The sequence below is a fragment of the Topomyia yanbarensis genome, chromosome 3 (genome assembly GCF_030247195.1).
Source record: "Topomyia yanbarensis strain Yona2022 chromosome 3, ASM3024719v1, whole genome shotgun sequence".
NCBI lineage: Eukaryota > Metazoa > Arthropoda > Insecta > Diptera > Culicidae > Topomyia > Topomyia yanbarensis.
The window spans coordinates 146,739,764-146,761,016 of NC_080672.1; the positions used below are offsets into that span (position 1 = coordinate 146,739,764).

General features: G+C 45.9%; 7 protein-coding genes across 7 annotated transcripts; 3 read left to right on the plus strand and 4 right to left on the minus strand.

Annotated features, from left to right (window-relative positions):
• Positions 1–1,624: 1,624 nt before the first annotated feature.
• Positions 1,625–1,927, plus strand: LOC131688956 (histone H2B, gonadal; the record flags this gene model as incomplete). Its single annotated transcript, XM_058973614.1, has 1 exon — positions 1,625–1,927. A coding segment is annotated over one exon (303 nt), but the record flags the coding sequence as incomplete, so codon positions are not given.
• A 343-nt stretch (positions 1,928–2,270) lies between these two features.
• Positions 2,271–3,551, minus strand: LOC131687290 (histone H1A, sperm-like). Its single transcript, XM_058971367.1, has 2 exons — positions 3,009–3,551; positions 2,271–2,297 (listed from the first exon to the last, which is right to left on the minus strand). Exons 1-2 carry the CDS (start codon positions 3,549–3,551, stop codon positions 2,271–2,273), a joined length of 570 nt encoding a protein of 189 aa, XP_058827350.1.
• A 2,013-nt stretch (positions 3,552–5,564) lies between these two features.
• On the minus strand, positions 5,565–5,876 carry LOC131687291 (histone H4-like). The gene has a single exon (XM_058971368.1). It carries the CDS (start codon positions 5,874–5,876, stop codon positions 5,565–5,567), a length of 312 nt encoding a protein of 103 aa, XP_058827351.1.
• An 854-nt stretch (positions 5,877–6,730) lies between these two features.
• LOC131692371 (histone H3) lies at positions 6,731–7,141 on the plus strand. The gene has a single exon (XM_058979380.1). The coding sequence runs from the start codon at positions 6,731–6,733 to the stop codon at positions 7,139–7,141; it is 411 nt and encodes a 136-aa protein (XP_058835363.1).
• Positions 7,142–7,653: 512 nt separating this feature from the next.
• Positions 7,654–8,040, minus strand: LOC131687292 (histone H2A-like). Its single transcript, XM_058971369.1, has one exon. The coding sequence runs from the start codon at positions 8,038–8,040 to the stop codon at positions 7,654–7,656; it is 387 nt and encodes a 128-aa protein (XP_058827352.1).
• Positions 8,041–9,037: 997 nt separating this feature from the next.
• Positions 9,038–10,360, plus strand: LOC131687293 (uncharacterized). Its single transcript, XM_058971370.1, has one exon. It carries the CDS (start codon positions 9,038–9,040, stop codon positions 10,358–10,360), a length of 1,323 nt encoding a protein of 440 aa, XP_058827353.1.
• A 4,548-nt stretch (positions 10,361–14,908) lies between these two features.
• Positions 14,909–16,227, minus strand: LOC131687294 (histone H1A, sperm-like). The gene is made up of 2 exons (XM_058971372.1): positions 15,634–16,227; positions 14,909–14,938 (listed from the first exon to the last, which is right to left on the minus strand). The coding sequence occupies exons 1-2, from the start codon at positions 16,225–16,227 to the stop codon at positions 14,909–14,911; spliced, it is 624 nt and encodes a 207-aa protein (XP_058827355.1).
• Between the last annotated feature and the right edge of the window lie 5,026 nt (positions 16,228–21,253).

The window sequence follows — 21,253 nt, forward strand, 5'->3', positions numbered from 1 at the left end:
GTTTTTCGCATATGTCTGCAAACATTGCATGGAGATCCTCTAGCGTTAAAGTTGCGGGAAGCTGTCCTTCTGTTGCGGTTTGTTGTGGGGAAACGTTATTTGTAGCCCATGCAAAGCCCGGTGGGATTTGCAGATTTTCCTGCGGTGCAGCTGTACGTTGGATCGGGTTCCCAAACATTACTGGCGGAGCTGGTTGACTCCCTGAAGATGGTTGGAGCGGTGGAAAATTGTCAGTCGTGAATTGTGGGGCCTTATCTCGCTTCCTTCCCGGCTGGTTTGATGATGACGCTTGCTTTCTGATCTGCTTGTATTCGATACGTTTTGGACACTGCCTGTCACTACCTTGGTGTGCACCACCGCAATTTGCACAATGATATGTGCGCGGGGGGTGCCATATTGTACAGCATTCCGATGCATGGGTCCCTCCACAGAGGCGGCAACGAGGTTTCAGGTTACAATTTTTGGTTCCGTGACCGAAGTGTAGCCATTTTTGACACTGAGTGACGTCACGATGTGCACCGCGATATGCTTCCCAACGAACGATGATTGAGCTGATATTTCGCACTGCTTGAAGGGCGCCAAGCGTTATTGATCCTTTTCTGAAGTGTACTAAGTACAAGCAGTCTCTTCGTGTTCTGTTCCCGTCTTCGCGTCGCGTCATGGGAAACACCGCAATCGGTTCTAATTTGTAGTGGTTTTTGAGCTCTGCTTCAATTTCTTCCTTCTCCATGATAGGTAGGCCACGAATCACCGCTTTGAACGGTTTTTCTGCCTGCACGTCGTGGGTGTAAAACTCGGCCTTCAAATTTTTTAGGTATGCACTCGAACGGTTGTAATCGTCTTTGGTTTTCGTGACGATTTTTATGCCAACTCTACACAGTTTGTATTCTGCTGTAATTCCTGCCTCCTTCAGGTCCCGGACTAGTTGCTCAAGTGAGACGGATTTCACCATCAGAGGAGGAAGTTTTTGGTTGCCTTCTCCTGTTTCGTGTCTGTTTTCGCGGGGTTCGCCAATATCTTCACCGAAGCCTTGCATGTCGCTGATATTCATTTCTGTCTGATCCTGCTCGCTCAGAGTTTGGTATGTATTCTCGGAGAGGATGGAAACCGGTCCTTTTTGCCTCTTTTGGTTTCCTTGCTGAGGGCTTTTCGAAAAACGGTTGGCATTCGAGCTGTTGCCCGATCTTCTGTTGCGCTTTTTCCCCATTGGGGCGATGCGGTCGGTTTTACTGCGGTTCAACTTGCTGCTTACTCGAACTAGGTGCTCACTGCTCAGCTGCTCGCACACGAATTCTTGATGCCACTCGCGCACACAGCACCCCTTGTTATGCATTCGCTTCATTGCACATCGTTCGCCAAAGGGGCGGAGTAGCGAACGAACGAAACGCGCTAAACACAAAAAAGGACGAACCTTCGTCTCGCTACACGATCGTATATAAGCGATATGTAGTGATTTTTGCTACCAATCAGTCAGCGCAGTTCGCATCGAGAGCGCTAACAGCAGCAGCAGCACCACCACGTCGTTACTATGGCACCGAAAGCCAGCGGAAAGGCTGTGAAAAAATCCGGCGGCGGCGGTGGCAAGGCACAGAAGAACATCGCCACAAAAGCAGGCGGAGGAGAGAAGAAGAAGCGAAAGCAACGGCGCAAGGAAAGCTACGCTATCTACATCTACAAGGTGCTGAAGCAGGTCCATCCGGACACCGGTGTCTCGTCGAAGGCGATGAGCATCATGAATAGCTTCGTGAACGACATCTTCGAGCGTATTGCTAACGAAGCATCTCGTCTGGCCCATTACAACCGACGGTCGACGATCACCTCCCGCGAGGTACAGACCGCCGTTCGTTTGCTGTTACCGGGAGAGCTGGCGAAACATGCCGTATCGGAAGGCACCAAGGCCGTTACCAAGTATACCAGCTCGAAGTAAATCGTCGCCCGCCCCGCCGCCGGATGTCACACACCACCACCCCATCGTCATCGGCCCTTTTCAGGGCCACCAAAACACGTTCTGGTAAAGAGTTGAATTGAAATGTGTACACATAGTTTATATAAACATTAGTTGTTGTTGTTGTTTGTTTGTTTGTTTGTTTCATTAGAGCAAAAACGTCGTTGTCATTTTTGTTTCTCTGTCCATTTTTCAAATCATCACCAAATCAATTGCTGTAGTTTGTGGAAGTAGTCTTTCCCCTTACCGCTAGTTGATTGTTTTTGTTAAGACGGAAAACGGTCTTTTTTCCACCCCTTTATCGTCTATATTCTACTCAGTCAGTCTAAAACAGCCCCAGCGTATGAAAATTCTGCCGCAAAAAGAACACATTGCTGGATCATACTTGTTAATACAGTGCACTTCCCAGCCTTCAAACTTCTGATCTGCGTTGAACGTTAATAATTAAATACCCAACACAATTCATAATCGCAAAGTTGAACAATACAATACGTTCGTCAATTTAGGCTAAAAAATCGGTAATTATCGTTCGTTCGTTTGTTTATTGTGCCAGCCAATTTTTCTCTGTTTTATTATAGCCAAAATAAGCGCGTTGTTTGCTAATCAGAGTAATATTATACTTGCTCTGTTTGTTTGTTTGTTAAGGCAACAGAAAACCACGGCCTACTATTAATTTACCTGTACGTACGTACGTTTATCTGAGCAAGAAACCGCGCCTATTTACTATAGTGATTTGTTTAATCAAACTAACGACGACTGATTTATCTTGCCAATCGGCAGCCAGTTGAATGCGGGTGTGTGCGCGCGCTGCTGCTCAAGCTAGAAAACTCATGGGGGGAACGGAGCATTGACGGAAAATAAGCATCAATCAATTCTTTACAATTTTGTTAGTCCTGAAAAGGACTGTTTGTTTTGGGAGGACGGGCACGTTGTCGGGAATTTACTTCTTGCCGGCGGTGACCTTCTTCGGGGCGGTGGCGGCCTTCTTTGGCTTAGGGGCCTTCGGCTTGTTCGCTGCAGCCTTCGATGGTTTGGTGGCTTTCTGTTTAGTGGCAGCCGTTACCGCCTTGGCAGGGGCAGCAGGTTTCGTTTTCTTCGCAGCCGATTTCTTAGCGGCCGGGATCGCCGCCTTTGGCTTGCTGGTCTTCTCACCACCACCAGCCGGCGGATTTTTCTTCTCCCCGGATTTAGTAGCCGATTTCTTCGGTTTTTTCGGTGGTTTCTTATCGCCAGCCGGTTTCTTTGCTTCGACCGTCACCTTAAACGATCCGGAAGCACCGGTACCCTTGGTCTGGGTGATGTTTCCCTTCTCGACACCCGTTTTCAAAGCCTTCCGGATAAACGGAGCCAGCCGGGCGACGTCACACATGTAGTTGGCGGCGATGTACTTTTTGATCGCCTGCAGTGATGATCCGCTCCGTTCCTTCAGGGTCCGGATGGCAGCCAGAACCATCTCACTCACTGGTGGATGGGTTGAAGATTTTTTCGGTTTCTTGGCGTCACTCTTGCTAGCCTTGGCCGCCTGCTTCGGTGGTACTTTGGCGGCTGGCGGAGAGGCGACGACGGCAGGGGCCGTAGCAGCAACGTCGATAGCAGTTTCAGCCATTGCGCGTTCGTTTGGTTTGGTTTTCTTCCACACACAGTTGTAGACGACGAGTTGATGGATGCACGATGATGCAAGTCTGCGAATATGATAACCGGGGGTCCGGTGTCTGTTGTTTAGGATCGTATTCATCGGCTCTGTTTGGGAACGCGTAGATATCGGTTGAAAGTTACTATTCGATCGGTGCCGGTAAAATTTTACGGACTGTTGTTTTAAATCAACCAAAATCGAATTACTGCGTGTGAAAAGTACACTGGAAGTTTGCATTCAATTTACTGCACTGTCCGCACCGTCCAAACTAACACCCGCTGAACATTCTGTTTTAAGCGTATGGCCGAATATTACCAAATCATGTATCCGACTATGGCGGCACGTGCAAACTGAATTGTGGAAAATAGGTTAATTTGAACCTTCTAGCAATTGGAAAACCTTTTCGGTGCTGTCCAATCGAAAGAAAACTTCTCTCTATATAAAATTATTTCATTTTTGTACATATTTGCTCGAGCGGAAGTGCTCGTAATTTGGCGACCTGCGGAAAACGTTTCGGTCGGCTGGTCCTTTGCTGAAAACTTTCGTTATTAAAATTACTAAAACAAAAAAAGTTAACGGGTGGCAACACAAATTTTGGATTTTTTTTTTCTCAACCTGTCAAAAAAAAGACAAACGATTTGATTGAAATTAGAAGATACGTTCTCCATTGTTGGCCAAAAATTAGTGAACATTTCAAACCGATCCGTAATTGGATGCTGTTCGGCGAAGCTTCCGTTTGATGTCGGAACAGGCGCGTAGTACGGCGTCTATGTCAACACTTTGCTAATGCATTTCGTGATCTTCTACCAATCAACTTGTTTGCAATTCGTGGCTCTCAAAACGAAATCCCGAAGAAATCTGCGATTGGGCGACACTGAAGCAAATTGTGAAGCGGGTTGTGCTTTTTAGGGTACAAATGGGATCGAGTGGGTATTCGGGAACGATTGTTTTTTTTTTTTTTGCTTTTTTTTGCGAGGGAAGTAACTTGCTTCGTGCAAAACAAAATATTTACCCAAAATAATTTTTTTATCAACCGGCAAGCGGCATTGAGATTGCACCGTCGAAAGGTGTTGTAAACAGTCGACGGCGCAACGTTTTCCCCTTTGAAATATTGTACCGTGCACTTTTCGCCGAGATTCTTGTGTTGCTCGTAGAACCGTACAACGCGCTCGCGAAATGCTTTCTTGTTTCGACGGCAGAGACAGACAGAGAGAAATACCTCGAAAAAAATCCAACATTTTAGTTGCGGATTTTGATTTTAGTGCTCTAATCATCAGTGTTATTTCGAATTGCTTTGGCTAACTCAAAATTCTATTATTTAGGATGTACTGATCAACTCGCTACATCGTTGTGTAGCAGACTTCTCGCATACATAGTCGTCGACATGGCTGTGAGCTAATAAACCGCACGCGTCGACCATCACACCCAGGTGTGCTCCAGCGCACGCATCGATGGGAACGATTGTCCCCCGACACAGATCACAAGCTGGACTTTTTTTTACGGTTGCTCAATCTCTCTCTTCCTGTGTGTGTGTGTGTGTGTGTGTGTTGTAATTGCTTCCTGATTGATACAGTACTAACTCACCAGCCATCAACTTTACTTTTATCATTCAGACCAGTTAAAGGTACGCAAATTCATAGGTAGACAGGTAGGTGAAAGCGTGGTAAGCTAAAACGCGCGCGCGAAAAAAAGAGTCGGTCGGCGGTTCGTTGCTATCGAGAAACGAGCAGTTTTGTCCCATGGTACGCAAGCTCAGGAGAAAGAAAAAGGAAATGCATATATGAAAAAAAGGGAAACCCAGCGACTGAGCGCGTTGTCGTAACACTGGTCTCTCGCATATCCATCAAAATCGCACATTAAACAGTACGTCCATTCTGCAACGTGGATGAAAATTATGAAGGATACATTTCAAACTAATTCTTTTTTCTAAACATTTGGTGGCCCTGAAAAGGGCCTTTTGTGTTGTCGTGAACGTCGTGGTAGGGCTTAACCACCAAAACCGTACAATGTGTGTCCCTGGCGTTTAAGCGCATAGACGACATCCATCGCAGTGACGGTCTTCCGTTTGGCATGTTCAGTGTACGTCACAGCGTCCCGGATAACGTTTTCCAGAAAAATCTTCAGCACACCACGGGTTTCCTCGTATATCAAACCGGAGATTCGCTTCACTCCTCCACGTCGAGCCAGACGACGAATGGCGGGTTTGGTGATGCCCTGGATATTGTCACGAAGCACCTTGCGGTGCCGCTTAGCGCCTCCCTTGCCGAGCCCTTTGCCTCCTTTGCCACGGCCAGTCATCTTCTTGGTTGTTGTAGGTAATAACTTAGTAGGCTAGCGCAGCACACCTGCAGCAGCGAGATTCCAATACCGAATGTTGCAATTCGGCCCATTGAGTAGCGCTTTTATACTGATGCACACACATTCTCAGTCGCCGCCGCATAGGAAGATTACCATGGCTGCTATCTATATGCTTACTCGTGATGTGTTGGTTTGAAGGGGAAATAGCGCGAACACGAAGTTCACTGTTGCCACTGTTTTAGTAGCTTGGGATTGCCGAAATCTGCTTTATCCGGACTAATGCTGACATGGTAGCATTTTCCCTGGAAAACGATTGCCCGGAAATTGATTCTCCTGAAAAAGAAAGAAAGAAAAAGTAAATCGAAAAACAAACGGGTTTTTTTTTTAACTTATAAAGATTTTCTATACATCCGTCTACATGGTACGTTATATTGGCTTCTATGGTACTTAAATATCGATATCTGATACTGATCTATGATGGAACAAATTGTTACTGATGAACAAACTATTTCTGTTTGATATTCTTCTACTGTTGGAATTTTATTGATTTCTAGGCGATTTTTTTTGCTCATACATAGTTTTTCTTTTTAGGAATATTTTTTTGCAAATCTGATGAAAAGCTGAAAAAATCAAGTCTGGCAACACTGGCTCCGGAATGGAAATGGTGGGGGAAGTATAGTAGCCGAATCGAACCGTATACAGAACGAAAAGGCACATGGCACGTACACGAGCGAGACAGGCGATAGTAGTGTTTATTCGCGACTATAAAAAAAATCGGTCGGTCTGTTTTGGTCATCATTCGTCGTTTGAACAGCATCACAGTGGTATCAGTAGTAGAGCAGAATTTTCGCGCCATGGCCCGTACGAAACAGACCGCCCGCAAGTCCACCGGAGGGAAAGCTCCCCGCAAACAGTTGGCAACGAAGGCTGCCCGTAAAAGTGCCCCAGCTACGGGTGGCGTTAAGAAGCCCCATCGCTACAGACCAGGAACTGTCGCGCTGCGAGAAATTCGTCGCTATCAGAAGTCGACAGAGCTACTAATCCGCAAGCTGCCCTTCCAGCGTCTGGTTCGTGAGATCGCGCAGGACTTCAAAACCGATCTGCGCTTCCAGAGCTCAGCCGTCATGGCCCTTCAAGAAGCCAGCGAGGCTTACCTGGTTGGTTTGTTCGAGGATACCAATCTGTGCGCTATCCATGCCAAGCGAGTGACCATCATGCCGAAAGACATCCAACTGGCTCGCCGGATCCGTGGGGAGCGGGCCTAAATGTGGTGTGTGCGCCCACCCTCCCGTAACGAAACAGCAACAAACGGTCCTTTTCAGGACCAACCAATCATATTTTACTAAGAATTATTAGCAGAAATTTTTCGTTTCCCTCCAAAAATGCTCAGACACCTGCATGGCTGTGTGTGTGTGTTAGAAAGCACGCGAATGGGGGGATTTTTTGCCAGCACCACCACCTCGTACCGATCGACAGTCGTAGCGTGTGAAAAACAAGACCAATTGAGGGAAAATTTGCGCGGCCGATTTGTGATTTAGCACCAAATCGATGAGTGAACTTTTGAGAGATTGAGTGCGGGTTAAATGAAATCGTCAATGCCATGATATGAAGGGAAACTATTATTAAGTGTCTGACGAGCATTGCAAAGAAACTTGTGCAATGCTCACAAAAATGTACGCTGATAATTTACGGAGTGAAAATCAAATTAACTCTTTTTATCGGAAGAAAATAGTCGCCCTGAAAAGGGCGGTTTTTTTCGGCTAGAAAGGAGCGGGATTTAGGTTGCTGCGGAGGCCCTCTTTTCAGTCTTCTTCGGCAGCAGTACGGCCTGTATGTTAGGCAACACGCCACCCTGGGCAATGGTCACACCGGAGAGCAGTTTGTTCAGCTCTTCGTCATTTCGAATGGCCAGCTGCAGATGACGGGGGATGATTCTGGTTTTTTTGTTATCGCGGGCAGCGTTTCCTGCCAGCTCCAGTACTTCGGCGGCAAGATATTCCATTACAGCTGCCAAGTAGACGGGTGCTCCCGCACCGACACGTTCAGCATAATTTCCCTTCCTCAGCAGACGGTGAATTCGGCCAACAGGGAACTGGAGACCGGCACGAACTGAGCGGGATTTTGGCTTTCCCTTCACTTTTCCTCCTTTACCGCGTGCAGACATTGTCGTCGTAGGTTTATGCGTGTGTAGTCACGTAGATAATACGAGTAACACTGATGCCACTCGCGCACACAACACCCCTTGTTATGCATTCGCTTCATTGCACATCGTTCGCCAAAGGGGCGGAGTAGCGAACGAACGAAACGCGCTAAACACAAAAAAGGACGAACCTTCGTCTCGCTACACGATCGTATATAAGCGATATGTAGTGATTTTTGCTACCAATCGAATCATTCGTGTTTCGACTAGCGAGCTGAACGGACGCTCCCGAATAAGCGAGCATAGGCAAGCAATCGGAGTTCATACAGTAGCAAAGTGGAAAAAAAACTGCGCATTTAGTTTCGTCTCCCGCGAGTGCGACAACCGGCATAGACCGGGAAAGCCTCCGCTGCCCTTTGCGTTAGGGTAGTGTCCGCCGGAATAGAAAAACAAATTGCCATTGGAAATAAAAACAGTGTGAAAGTGAAAAAACAGTTCTGCCGTCGATCGGACAGGTTATTTTTGAGTGCAAAGTGAAGTGAAAAACCACGTAACTCGACTCGTTTCCCGTGATAGTGAAAACCGGTATCGACCGGGAAGCATCCCCGGGAAGCACTACCGGATGCAAAAACCCGCGAAAAGTGACGCTATAGGTGTGAAATCGATAAGTGACGCTGTAAGCAGTGAAAAAACCGCCTGCCGCGAGTGACGCGGTCGGACGTGTCGCAACAGGTAGTGAAAAAATCGCCAGTGAAGCCAACTGTTGTGCAAAAGCTTAGCTTACGGAAGTGAAGTGACGCTATCGGCACAGACAAACAGACGTATCGCCGCTATCAGAACGCGGCCAGTGTTGTGCAAAAGTGACGGAATCGGTAAATAAAAATCCTACAACGGATAGTGATTGCAAACGGCACAGTGCGTAAAACCAGTTTTTAGTTGATTGTATTTTTTGCCTCTTCAATTTCCCTGCAATAAATCTGCAACGTTACCAGTGATCGGCTAGATTATTTCGGCCGGCCGAATGGCCTCAACATCGACGTACGGGCTGCCTCGGCCGCCGGATGATACTGGAGCTGGATGTCCGAGCTGGATGGACCCAGAGGGAAAGCACGGCAAGGTGATCGTACTTTCACTCAAGGCTGCTAATGAGGGAGTGTTGCCAAAAAACCATCCCTTCACCGTCGGTAAGTCAATCCAACTTTTAATTGGTAATGCATATACCGCTACAACCGAATCAAAAGGGACCAAATATATTTTAAAAGTAAGACAGCAAGTTCACGCCACCAAACTGCTTGGGATGAAAACATTGTTCGACGGCACACCGGTTGAAATTACAGCGCATCCCACGCTTAACTACAGTAGGTGCATTGTAAACTGTTCGGAGGTCAATGAAATGTCACAGGAAGATTTGCTAACCGAGCTTGCTCCCCAAGGAGTGATAGCAATACGCCGGTTCACCAAAATGGTGGACAAGGTGAAAGTCAATACGTCCACCATGGTACTTACGATGGAAGGAACCACCTGGCCACAGTTCATATATTTTGGAGCACTCAGAGTACCGACGCGATTTTATTACCCCGTACCCATGCTATGCTTCAACTGTCTCGAGTATGGACACACAAAAGCTCGCTGCAAAAGTGCATCCAGATGCCAAAACTGCTCGGCCCACGAGCACAAGGCTGAAGACTGTAAGGGGGCAGCTAACTGTTTCCACTGTAAGGAAGGGCATAAACCAACCGACCGGAACTGCCCGGTATATAAACGGGAAAATGAAATTGTCAAGATAAAGGCGGAACAAGGGTTATCGTTCGGAGAGGCTAAAAAAATATACGACAGTCGCGTTGGTGCAAAATCGTACGCCAACATAAGCAAAAGGCTAATAGTACCACAAGAAAGCAACAGCAAGGACAAAGAAATTGAAAGTCTAAAAGCAGAGATAACTGCCCTTCGGAACCAGCTCACTTCTGTCATCGCCGAACTTAAGAGTCGCCCAAGCTGCCAATGCAAAAAAACTGTTGAAGGGAAAATATCAAAGCAAGAACAACGGAACAAACGTGCTAAGGAAATATCACCGGAAATAACAACTGGAACCGAATTTCGTCCTCCCCCTTTGAAAAAAGTTTCTTCAAAAATGAATAATAGCACCCAACCTGGCAACAATAGTCAAATAGTAACAACACAACCGATGTTAGAAGACCCGATTGAAACCGTCAATTCTGATACTAATACGGAAGAAATGAGCATCACGGATAATGAATCTGACCGATCCGATACAATTGTCATTAATCGAAAGGGGAAAAAGAAATTTTATCGAACCAATAATGCAACCACCAACCAACAATAATAGAAGGAAGAACCGAGTTAATTTAGTTGACAACAATTTTGCACTACAATGGAACATCAGAGGATTAAGAGGCAGACTACCGGAACTGCAGTTGCTAATTAACCAATACTCTCCTAGTATATTGGCACTGCAAGAAACTATGACGCCAATCAATTCAACCCCTACCATCAAAGACTATGAAATGCACCTGATTGAAGGATCCAACAATAATATCAAACACGGAGTTGCACTTGGTGTGAGAAAGGGCATTCCTCACAACAGACTGCAAATTAAAACCGACATGCAAGCAGTAGCCGTCCAAATAGATACTGGTTCCAAAACAACGGTTGCCAGTATATACATACCCCCAAGCGAATATTCATCCAAGAAAATCGAAGAACAGCTTAATGAACTGATTCTACAGTTGCCTGAACCAGTAGTGCTGCTGGGGGACTTCAATGCCGCTAGCACCGAGTGGGGTTCCAAGTACACTGATCGGAAAGGACAAATGCTAGAAAAATTCCTCAGAGACAAAGGACTGATTTGTCTCAACGACGGCACGGACACCAGAATCGATTTCTCAAACGGTAAAATGACTGCAATTGACCTCTCGATAGTATCCTGGCAAATTTCAGACAAATTCAGCTGGCAAGTGGAGGATGACAACCATGGCAGTGATCACTTCCCTGTCAGACTGATCACTGGCCGTTCGTCTCCGACAGTTTGTGCAAGACCTCGATGGCGATACGACGACGGGAATTGGGAGAAATTCCAGGAAGAGATAAATCGAAATCTGAATCTATCGAAAGAATATACGGCCAATGAATTCAGCCAGCTCATTTTCAACGCGGCCAAGAAATCGATTCCACGGACTAGTGGCCGCCCGGGACCCAAATCGGTACCGTGGTGGAATGATGAAGTAAAGAAAGCTGTAAAATACAGAAGGAAAACACTTCGAGCACTCCGACGGTTGAACAACAACGATGCAAAAAAGGATCAGGCCCTAAAAGAGTTTCAGACAGCACGAAAGAATGCAAGGACTGCTATCGATGAAGCTAAGAAGTCCAGTTGGAAGAAATTCGTCGAAGAAATCAATCCGGCCACAAATTCCAAGAAGATTTGGGAAAAAATCGATGCTCTTAGCGGTAAAAGGCGGAACAATAAAAAATACTTACGAGTAGACGGCATATTTACCGATGTACCTTCTGAAATGGCCGATTCACTTGCCGATCACTTTGCAGCAGTTTCGGCTACTGATGGCTACTCCAAAGATTTTCAGGAACGGAAAGCTGAAGAGGAGAAAAATATGCCTGACCTCGACGTAGCGCCATCGCCGTTGGATGCCAATTTTAGCTTCAGAGAATTAAATTGGGCACTCAACAAGGCTGCCGGACTATCAGAAGGCCCCGATCGAATAGGGTATCCACTTTTGAAGCATCTTCCCACAAGAGCAAAGCTGATTCTGCTTGACATATACAACAGCGTCTGGAGTTGCGGTATCGTCCCCGATGAGTGGAAAGAAGCCACAGTAATACCCATCAAGAAACCCGGAAAAGAAGGTACCGAAGCGGACGAATACAGACCGATATCGCTAACGAGCTGTGTTGGGAAGATCCTAGAGCGCATGATCAATAGGCGATTGATCCAGGAAATTGAAAATAACAATCGAATTGGAAACCGGCAGTTTGCCTTTCGGCCAGGCAAAGGCGTTGACAGCCATCTAGCCGAATTGGAAACAATTCTTGAAGACACACTTGAATCTGGCATGCACGCGGACGTAATAATGCTTGATCTATCCAAAGCATTTGACAGAACCTGGAGACACCCGATTATTACTACTCTCAACGAATGGAACGTAGGGAGCAGGATGTTGAAATACGTCTACAGTTTCCTGGACGAGAGAAGTTTCAGAGTATTTGTTGACGGCTCTCTTTCAGATCTGCGACTACTAGAAAACGGCATACCACAAGGCTCAGTTATTTCACCAACACTATTCAATGTTGCAATCAGCTCGATCTGTAAACACATCCCGGAAAACATTGAAATATTGCTGTATGCCGATGACTTGATGCTCATCGCTATAGGGAGTTTTGCTCGAGCCGTTCGACTAAAAGCCCAAGCTGCGCTTAACAATGTGCTGACCTGGGCTGAACAGCATGGACTGCAGTTCTCGACCACAAAATCCAAGCTACTTCACATATGCAACGGTGGCAGACACAAAAACGTGCCAAACCTTGAAACCGAGGATGGTACCATTGAAAAAGTTCCAAGCGCCCGAGTCCTTGGAGTACAAGTAGATGCCAAACTGAAATTCACGAAACACACCGAGATTCTAGTCAAAGAGTGCCAAAACCGATTGAGTATAATAAAAGCAATAAGTAGAAGGTACGCCGGCGGCAACCGTCAAACACTGTTCAGAATCTGCGACAGTCTTCTTATAGCCAAAATCTCCCATGGTTTTGGGCTTTACAGTCGAGGTGGAGAAAAAATACTAGAACGGCTTCAACCTGTTTATCATACCGCCATCAGATCCATCTCAAGAGCACTTAGAACCAGCCCCATCCTTTCGCTGCTTGCTGAAAGCGGACAGCTTCCGTTCAAACACCTCATGACCGGTCGACTTGTCAGCAAAGCGTGTAGCTGGCTGGAAAAACGACCTGTTGAACAGGCAATGATATGCCCGATGGTTAGACGTGCATCGGAATGGTTGGAACGATTGACATCTTCTCAAATAGCTACTATTAGTTCGCTTAAACGAGTCAGTGACCGAGCTTGGGACGCGGTTGAACCCAAAATCGACTGGAGCCTCAAGAATGAACTACGAGCTCATGAAGCCCCATCTAAGATACAGGCCATCTTCAGGGAGACACAAACGAGGCAATATTCGACATCAGTTCAATTTTTCACTGACGGCTCCCTGGACAAAGACAGTGTTGGACTGGGAGTGCACGGCGAAAATATTGACATCTCCATGCGTATACCTGACTGCTGCACCATATTTTCGGCCGAAGCTTTGGCACTATTGATAGCCACCGAAAATGCCCCGACCTCAGGACATTCTGTCATCTTCAGCGATTCTGCAAGCTGCATACAGGCAATCGACCATGGAAAATCCCGACATCCGTGGATACAAGCGGTGGAAGATGCTTCCACTAAAAAGAACGTCACATTCTCCTGGGTGCCCAGCCACTCGGGCATATCAGGGAACGAAAGAGCCGATTTTCTAGCCGCCCAAGGACGAACAAATGAGTGCACCGATATTCCAGTACCGGTGAAGGATTTTGTTAAATCAGTCCATTCTAAACTCCGACAAGCTTGGGAAATAGAATGGGGGAAATGCAACACCTTCACAAGAAGTATTAAGTCGACAACTCTATCCTGGAAGGACGTGCCTGATACTTCAGAACAGACGGCAATTACCCGTCTACGTATAGGACATACGAAACTGACGCACAACTTCATCATCAACAAAGAAGAAAAACCACAGTGCTGCGGAGAAGACCTCACCGTGCGACACCTGCTCCTTGACTGTCAACGGTACCAACAGAGCAGGGACCAACATCTCGGAAACATGACTCTAGGAGAAATACTTCACCCCGAAAACGAAGAAAAAATAATAAACTTTTTAAAAGAATTGTCATTGCTAGATAAAATTTAGTTTTTTAAGACATTATACTCAATGAAATGTAAATATTATTCTGAATTGACGTGACGAATGAAAATTTTTTTTAAAGTCACGTAAATAAAAAAAAAAAAAAAAAAATTGCTACCAATCAGTCAGCGCAGTTCGCATCGAGAGCGTTAACAGCAGCACAACCACGTCGTTACTATGGCACCGAAAGCCAGCGGAAAGGCTGTGAAAAAATCCGGCGGCGGCGGTGGCAAGGCACAGAAGAACATCGCCACAAAAGCAGGAGGAGGAGAGAAGAAGAAGCGAAAGCAACGGCGCAAGGAAAGCTACGCTATCTACATCTACAAGGTGCTGAAGCAGGTCCATCCGGACACCGGTGTCTCGTCGAAGGCGATGAGCATCATGAATAGCTTCGTGAACGACATCTTCGAGCGTATTGCTAACGAAGCATCTCGTCTGGCCCATTACAACCGACGGTCGACGATCACCTCCCGCGAGGTACAGACCGCCGTTCGTTTGCTGTTACCGGGAGAGCTGGCCAAACATGCCGTATCGGAAGGTACCAAGGCCGTTACCAAGTATACCAGCTCGAAGTAAACGTGTCGCCCGCCCCGCCGCCGGATGTCACACACCACCACCCCATCGTCATCGGCCCTTTTCAGGGCCACCAAAACCCGTTCTGGTAAAGAGTTGAATTGAAATGTACACATAGTTTATATAAACATAGTTGTTGTTGTTGTTGTTTGTTTGTTTGTTTCATTAGAGCTGTCAGAGGTTGTCATTTTTTTTTCTCTGTCCATATTTCAAATCATCACCAAATCAAATATGTGTTTTGCTGTAGTTTGTGGAAATAGTTTTTCCCCTTACCGCTAGTTGATTGTTTTTCGTTAAGACGGAAAACGGTCTTTCCCCCCTTTGTCGTCTATATTCTACTCAGTCTAAAACAGCCCCAGCGTATGAAAATTCTGCTGCAAAAAGAACACATTTCTGGATCATACTTGTTAATACAATACACTTCTCCCAGCCTTCAAACTTCTGATCTGCGTTGAACGTTAATAATTAAAAAATACCCAACACAATTTATAATCTCAAAGTTGAACAATACAATACGTTCGTCAATTTAGGCTAAACAAAATCGGTAATTATCCTCTAGCAGTGTCTCTAGTCGTTCGTTTGTTTATTGTGCCAGCCAATTTTTCTCTGTTTTATAATAGCCAAAATAAGCGCGTTGTTTGCTAATCAGAGTAATATTATACTTGCTCTGTTTGTTTGTTTGTTTGTTAAGGCAACAGAAAACCACGGCCTACTATTGATTTACCTGTACGTACGTACGTACGTTTATCTGAGCAAAAAACCGCGCCTATTTACTGTAGTGATTTGTTTAATCAAACTAACGACGACTGATTTATCTTGCCAATCGGCGGCCTGTTGAATGCGGGTGTGCGCGCGCTGCTGCGCAAGCTAGAAAACTCATTGGTGGGAATGGAGCATTAACGGAAAATAAGCATCAATCAATTCTTTACAATTTTGTTAGCCCTGAAAAGGACTGTTGTTTTGGGGGGACGCGCACGTTGTCGGGAATTTACTTCTTGCCGGCGGTGACCTTCTTCGGGGCGGTGGCGGCCTTCTTTGGCTTAGGTGCCTTCGGCTTGTTCGCTGCAGCCTTCGATGGTTTGGTGGCTTTCTGTTTAGTGGCAGCCGTTACCGCCTTGGCAGGGGCAGCAGCTTTCGTTTTCTTCGCAGCCGATTTCTTAGCGGCCGGGATTGCCGCCGCCTTTGGCTTTTTGGTCTTCTCACCACCACCACCGGCCGGCGGATTTTTCTTCTCCCCGGATTTAGTAGCCGATTTTTTCGCTGCACCCGATGGTGGTTTCTTATCGCCAGCCGGCTTCTTAGCCTCGACCGTCACCTTAAACGATCCGGAAGCACCGGTACCCTTGGTCTGGGTGATGTTTCCCTTCTCGACACCCGTTTTCAAAGCCTTCCGGATAAACGGAGCCAGCCTGGCGACGTCACACATGTAGTTGGCGGCGATGTACTTTTTGATCGCCTGCAGTGATGATCCGCTCCGTTCCTTCAGGGTCCGGATGGCAGCCAGAACCATCTCACTCACTGGTGGATGGGTTGAAGATTTTTTCGGTTTCTTGGCGTCACTCTTGCTAGCCTTGGCCGCCTGCTTCGGTGGTGCTTTGGCAGCTGGCGGAGAGGCGACGACGGCAGGGGCCGTAGCAGCAACGTCGATAGCAGTTTCAGCCATTGCGCGTTCGTTTGGTTTGGTTTTCTTCCACACACACAGTTGTAGACGACGAGTTGATGGATGCACGATGATGCAAGTCTGCGAATATGATAACCGGGGGCTTTTACTTTTTACTTTATTTTTATTTACGTGACTTTAAAAGTATTTTTTTCATTCGTCACGCCACATAGTATATATTTACATTTCATTGAACAATTTTAAATGCTTTTCAGTAAGTTTTCTTCTTTCAAAAAATTAATAAGTTTCACTTCATTTGCTATTCCTAATATTTCACCAAGTGTTTGATTTCTAAAATGTTTTTCTCTGTTGTGTTGGTTTTGCTGACAGTCCACGAGTAGATGTCTCACCGTGAGGTCCTCACCGCAGCACTGAGGTTTGTCTTCTCGGTCGAGTATAAAGTTGTGCGTCAGCTTCGTATGGCCTATCCTCAATCTGGTAATTGCAGTTTGTTCAGAACAGTTTGTTATATCTTTCCATGGTAATGTCGATGATTTAATGCTTCTGGTGAAAGTATCGGAGTTTCTCCATTTTATTTCCCAAGCCTGCCGGAGTAGTGATTTAGTAGATTTCACAAAGTCTTTCGCTGGAACAGGTATTTCAGTGCATTCCTTCGTTCGACCTTCGCCGGCTAGGAAGTCAGCCCTTTCGTTCCCTGTGATGCCAGAATGACTTGGCACCCAGCAGAACGTGATGCTCTTTCTAGTAGACGCTTCTTCTACCGCCTGTATCCATGGATGTCGAGACTTTCCATGTTCTATTGCCTGTAAACAGCTAGCGGAGTCGCTGAAAACTACTGTGTGCTTGGAGATCGGAGCATTTTCAGTCGCTACCAAAAGTGCCAATGCTTCAGCAGAGAAAATAGTGCAGCAGTTCGGAATGCGCATGGAAATTTCAATATTTTCGCTGTGGATTCCCAGTCCAACACTGTCTCCGTCCAGAGAGCCGTCGGTGAAGAAGTTCGCAGATTTCGAGTATTTATTCGTTCGTAGTTCACTGAAGATGGCTTGAATTTTCGATGGTGCTTCATGAGCTCGAGTTTGGTTTTTGATGCTCCAATCAATAGCGGGGTTTTCCGCATCCCATGCTCGATTACTTATCCTGTTGAGTGTGCTGATCGTTGGTATTTGACGAGTTGTTATTTGCTCTAGCCACTTCGATGCTCTTCTGACCATTGGACAAACTTGGTCTTCTTCTACTGGTCGTTTCTCAAGCCAACTGCAGGCTTTGCCGACTAGGCGACCGGTCATAACGTAATCGAATGGTAGCTGACCACTTTCAGCTAGCAATGATAAAATTGGGCTGGTTATAAGGGCTCGAGAGATCGTTCTAATAGCAGAGTGGTAGATTGGCTGAATACGTTTAATCACCTTTTCACCACCTCGGCTGTACAATCCGAAACCGTGAGAGATTTTCGATAGTAGAATGCTATTACAAACTCTGAAGAGCGTTTGCCTGTTGCCACCAGCGTATCTGCGACTGATCGCTTTAATTATCAGCAGCCGATTCTGACACTCCTTGACGAGGTTATCAGCGTGTTTCATGAACGTTAGTCTCGAATCTACCTGTACTCCTAGGATTTTTGCAGTTCTCACTTTTTGAATAGTAGCTTCAGGAGTTTTCAGATCTGGCACTTTACAATGTTTGCCTCCGTTGCATATATGCATAAGTTTCGATTTCGCCGTGGAAAACTGTAGACCGTATTGTTCAGCCCAGGCCAGTACATTGTTGAGTGCGGTTTGAGCTTTGGCTCGTGTTCGTCGTGGAAATTTGCTGGTAGCAATAATGATCAAATCATCAGCATAGAGCAAGATTTCCATGTCTTCTGGAATACATTTGCAGATGGAATTTATAGCGATGTTAAATAAGGTGGGCGAGATTACGGAGCCTTGCGGTATTCCGTTTTCCTGTATTCGTCGACCGGAAAGGGCGCCGTCAACAAAAACTCGAAAACTTCTATCATCCAAGAAGTTGAACACGTATTTCTGCATTTTGCTCCCAATGTTCCATCCACTGAGGGTAGTGATGATCGGATGTCTCCATGTTCGATCGAATGCCTTTGCTAGATCTAACATAATAACTTCCGCGTGCATATCCGTATCAAGTGAATCTTCCAGTATTGTTTCCAATTTTGCAAGATGGCTGTCCACGCCTGTGCCTGGACGAAAGGCAAATTGCCGGTTCTCAATTCGCTTGTTGGATTCAATTTCCTGAACAAGTCTACGATTGACCATTCTCTCGAGGATTTTGCCGACACAACTGGTCAACGAAATTGGCCTGTATTCATCGGCTTCCATTCCTTTTTTTCCGGGCTTTTGAATCGGTATGACTGTGGCTTCTTTCCACTCATTTGGAATTATGCCACTGCTCCAAACTTCATTGTAGAGGTCAAGCAATGTCAGCTTAGCTTGTATTGGTAGATGTTTAAGCAGGGGATATCCGATTCGATCGGGACCTTCGGATAGTCCCGCGGCCTTGTTCAGTGCCCAATTTAGTTCACTAAAGTTGAAGTTAGCATCGAGTGGCGAGGGTGCCACGTTGAAATCCGGTATATTTTCTTCCTCCTTTGCCTTCCGTACTTGGAATGCTTTCGTGTAGCCTTTGGTTGCCGACACTTCAGCAAAATGTTCGGCTAGTGATTCGGCCATGTCAGCAGGTGCGTTAGTGAGTGTTCCGTCGATTCGCAAGTATTTTTTATTTATCCTTTTCTTGGCGCTCAGTGTGTTGATTTTCCCCCAAAGCTTCTTGGGTGTGATGGACGGATTGATTTCTTCAACAAATTTTTCCCAGCTTGCTTTTTTTGCTTCTGCAATCGCATTTCTTGCAGCCTTCCGTGCTTTCTGAAAATCATTCAGTGCTTGTTTTTTCCTTCTATCGTTTTCGGGAAGTCGTCTTAGGGCTCGCAGCATTTTCCTTCTGTATTTTATGGCAGCTTTTACGGTTTCGTTCCACCATGGAACCGATTTTGGTCCGGGACGACCACTAGTACGCGGAATCGATTGCTTAGCCGCATTGAAAACAAGCTGACTGAATTCGTTAATTGTGTAATCCTTGGATAATACCAGTCTTCCATCTATCTCTTTCTGGTACTTTTCCCAGTTGGCGTCCTCATATCGCCATCGTGGTCTGGCGCAGACAGTCGGGGACGAGCAGCCAGCAATCAACCTAACTGGGAGGTGATCACTGTCGTGGTCGTCTTCCTCCACTTGCCAGCTGAATCTGGTTGAGATTTGCCAGGATGCAAACGATAAGTCAATTGCTGTCATTGTTCCTCTAGCGGGGTCAATTCTGGTAGGCGTTCCGTCGTTTAGACATACTAGTCCTTTATCCATACAAAACTTTTCGAGCATTTCTCCTTTATAGTCGGTGTGTTTAGAGCCCCACTCAGTGCTTGCAGCGTTGAAATCACCCAATAGCACTACGGGTTCAGGCAGTTGTAGGATCAGCTCATTTAGCTGCTCTTCGATTCTCTTGTGAGAGGACTGGCTTGGAGGTAAGTACATGCTGACTATCGTTGTTTTAGATCCCGTGCCGATTTGAACAGCTACAGCTTGCATATCGGTTCGTATTTGCAGTCGGTTGTGAGGAATACCTTTCCGTACTCCAAGTGCAATTCCGTGCTTAGTTTTATTGATCGATCCTTCGATTAAATACAAGTCGTAGTCTTTAATGTTGGGGGCAGAATTTACTGGTGTCATTGTTTCCTGCAGTGCCAATATACTAGGACAGTACTTTTTAATTAGCAGCTGCAGTTCAGGTAGTTTGCGTCTCATTCCAGCGATGTTCCATTGTAAAGCAAAGGTATTTTCAACCAAAACTTCTTTTTTCTTCCTTTGGTTATTGTTGTTTGGTGGATGCATTTTTGGATTGGCGTTGTTTCCTTTTATCCCTTCGCTTAATAATTATTGTATCGGATCTGTCCGAATCGTTGTCCGTGATGTTCATGCTTTCCGGGTTAGTATCAGAGTGTTCGGTTTCAATCAGATCGTCAAGCATCGGTTCAGTTGAAGGTAACTGAACTTTGTATTCAGTTTCAGCATTCCCTTCCATTTTCGCAGTTGTTTTCTTCAAAGGCGGGGGTCGACATTCGGACACGGTTGTCGTTTCCGGCGATACTTCCTTGAGCCGTTTGTTTCGAGATTCCTTCTTAAGTGCTTTCTCTTCGTTGTTTTTTTGGCATTGGTAGTTTTCACGTTCTTTGAGTTGGTCAATCGCGGCAGTAAGTTGCTTCCGTAGTGCAGTCAATTCCTCTTTAAGGCAAGCTATTTCTTTATCCTTGGTATCAGGTTGTACGATAAGTCTTTTACTAACATTGGCGTAGGATTTTGCACCAACACGGCTTTCGTAGATCTTTTTGGCTTCTGCAAATGATAAGCCTTGTTCGGCTTTAATTCGTACAATCTCATTCTCCCGTTTGTAAATTGGGCAATTCCGATCTGTCGGTTTATGCCCTCCCTTGCAGTGAAAACAGTTTTCAACCTTATTACATTCTTCGGCTTTATGTTCGTAAGCAGAGCAAGTTTGGCACCGGGATGCACCTTTGCAACGAGTCTTAGTGTGCCCGTATTCGAGGCAGTTGAAACACAACATAGGTACAGGATAATAGAAGCGTGTTGGCACTCTAAGTGCTACAAAATAAATGTGCTGTGGCCAGGTGCTTCCTTCCATCGTCAGAATCATGGTGGAAGTATTCACTTTTACTTTGTCCACCATTTTTGTGAGCCGACGCACTGCTGTCACCCCTTGAGGGGCTAATTCAGTTAGCAGCTCTTCCTGCGACATTTCGTTAACCTCGGGACAGTTCACAATGCACCTGCTGTAATTCAACGTAGGGTGCGCTGTGATTTCAACCTGCGTTCCATCAATTAAGGTTGTCATGCCAAGCAGTTTGGTTGCATTCATTTGATTTTTGACCTTCACTATATATTTGGTGCCTTTCGCTTCGGTGGAAGCAGTGTATGAATTACCAATTAATAGTTGGATGGACTTACCGACACTGAAGGGGTGATTTTTCGGCAGCACTCCATCA

What these genes read in the sequence shown, in the direction of transcription:
- LOC131687290 (XM_058971367.1), bottom strand. Translation starts at nt 3,551, where the DNA reads ATGGCTGAAACTGCTATCGACGTTGCTGCTACGGCCCCTGCCGTCGTC. An exon ending in CTGCTGCCCCTGCCAAGGCG is followed by an intron (nt 2,298 to 3,008) that starts GTAACGGCTGCC and finishes TTTTTGCGGCAG; the next exon opens with AATTTTCATACGCTGGGGCT.
- LOC131687291 (XM_058971368.1), bottom strand. Translation starts at nt 5,876, where the DNA reads ATGACTGGCCGTGGCAAAGGAGGCAAAGGGCTCGGCAAGGGAGGCGCT.
- LOC131692371 (XM_058979380.1), top strand. Translation starts at nt 6,731, where the DNA reads ATGGCCCGTACGAAACAGACCGCCCGCAAGTCCACCGGAGGGAAAGCT.
- LOC131687292 (XM_058971369.1), bottom strand. Translation starts at nt 8,040, where the DNA reads ATGTCTGCACGCGGTAAAGGAGGAAAAGTGAAGGGAAAGCCAAAATCC.
- LOC131687293 (XM_058971370.1), top strand. Translation starts at nt 9,038, where the DNA reads ATGGCCTCAACATCGACGTACGGGCTGCCTCGGCCGCCGGATGATACT.
- LOC131687294 (XM_058971372.1), bottom strand. Translation starts at nt 16,227, where the DNA reads ATGGCTGAAACTGCTATCGACGTTGCTGCTACGGCCCCTGCCGTCGTC. An exon ending in AAGCCACCAAACCATCGAAG is followed by an intron (nt 14,939 to 15,633) that starts GCTGCAGCGAAC and finishes TTCTTTTTGCAG; the next exon opens with CAGAATTTTCATACGCTGGG.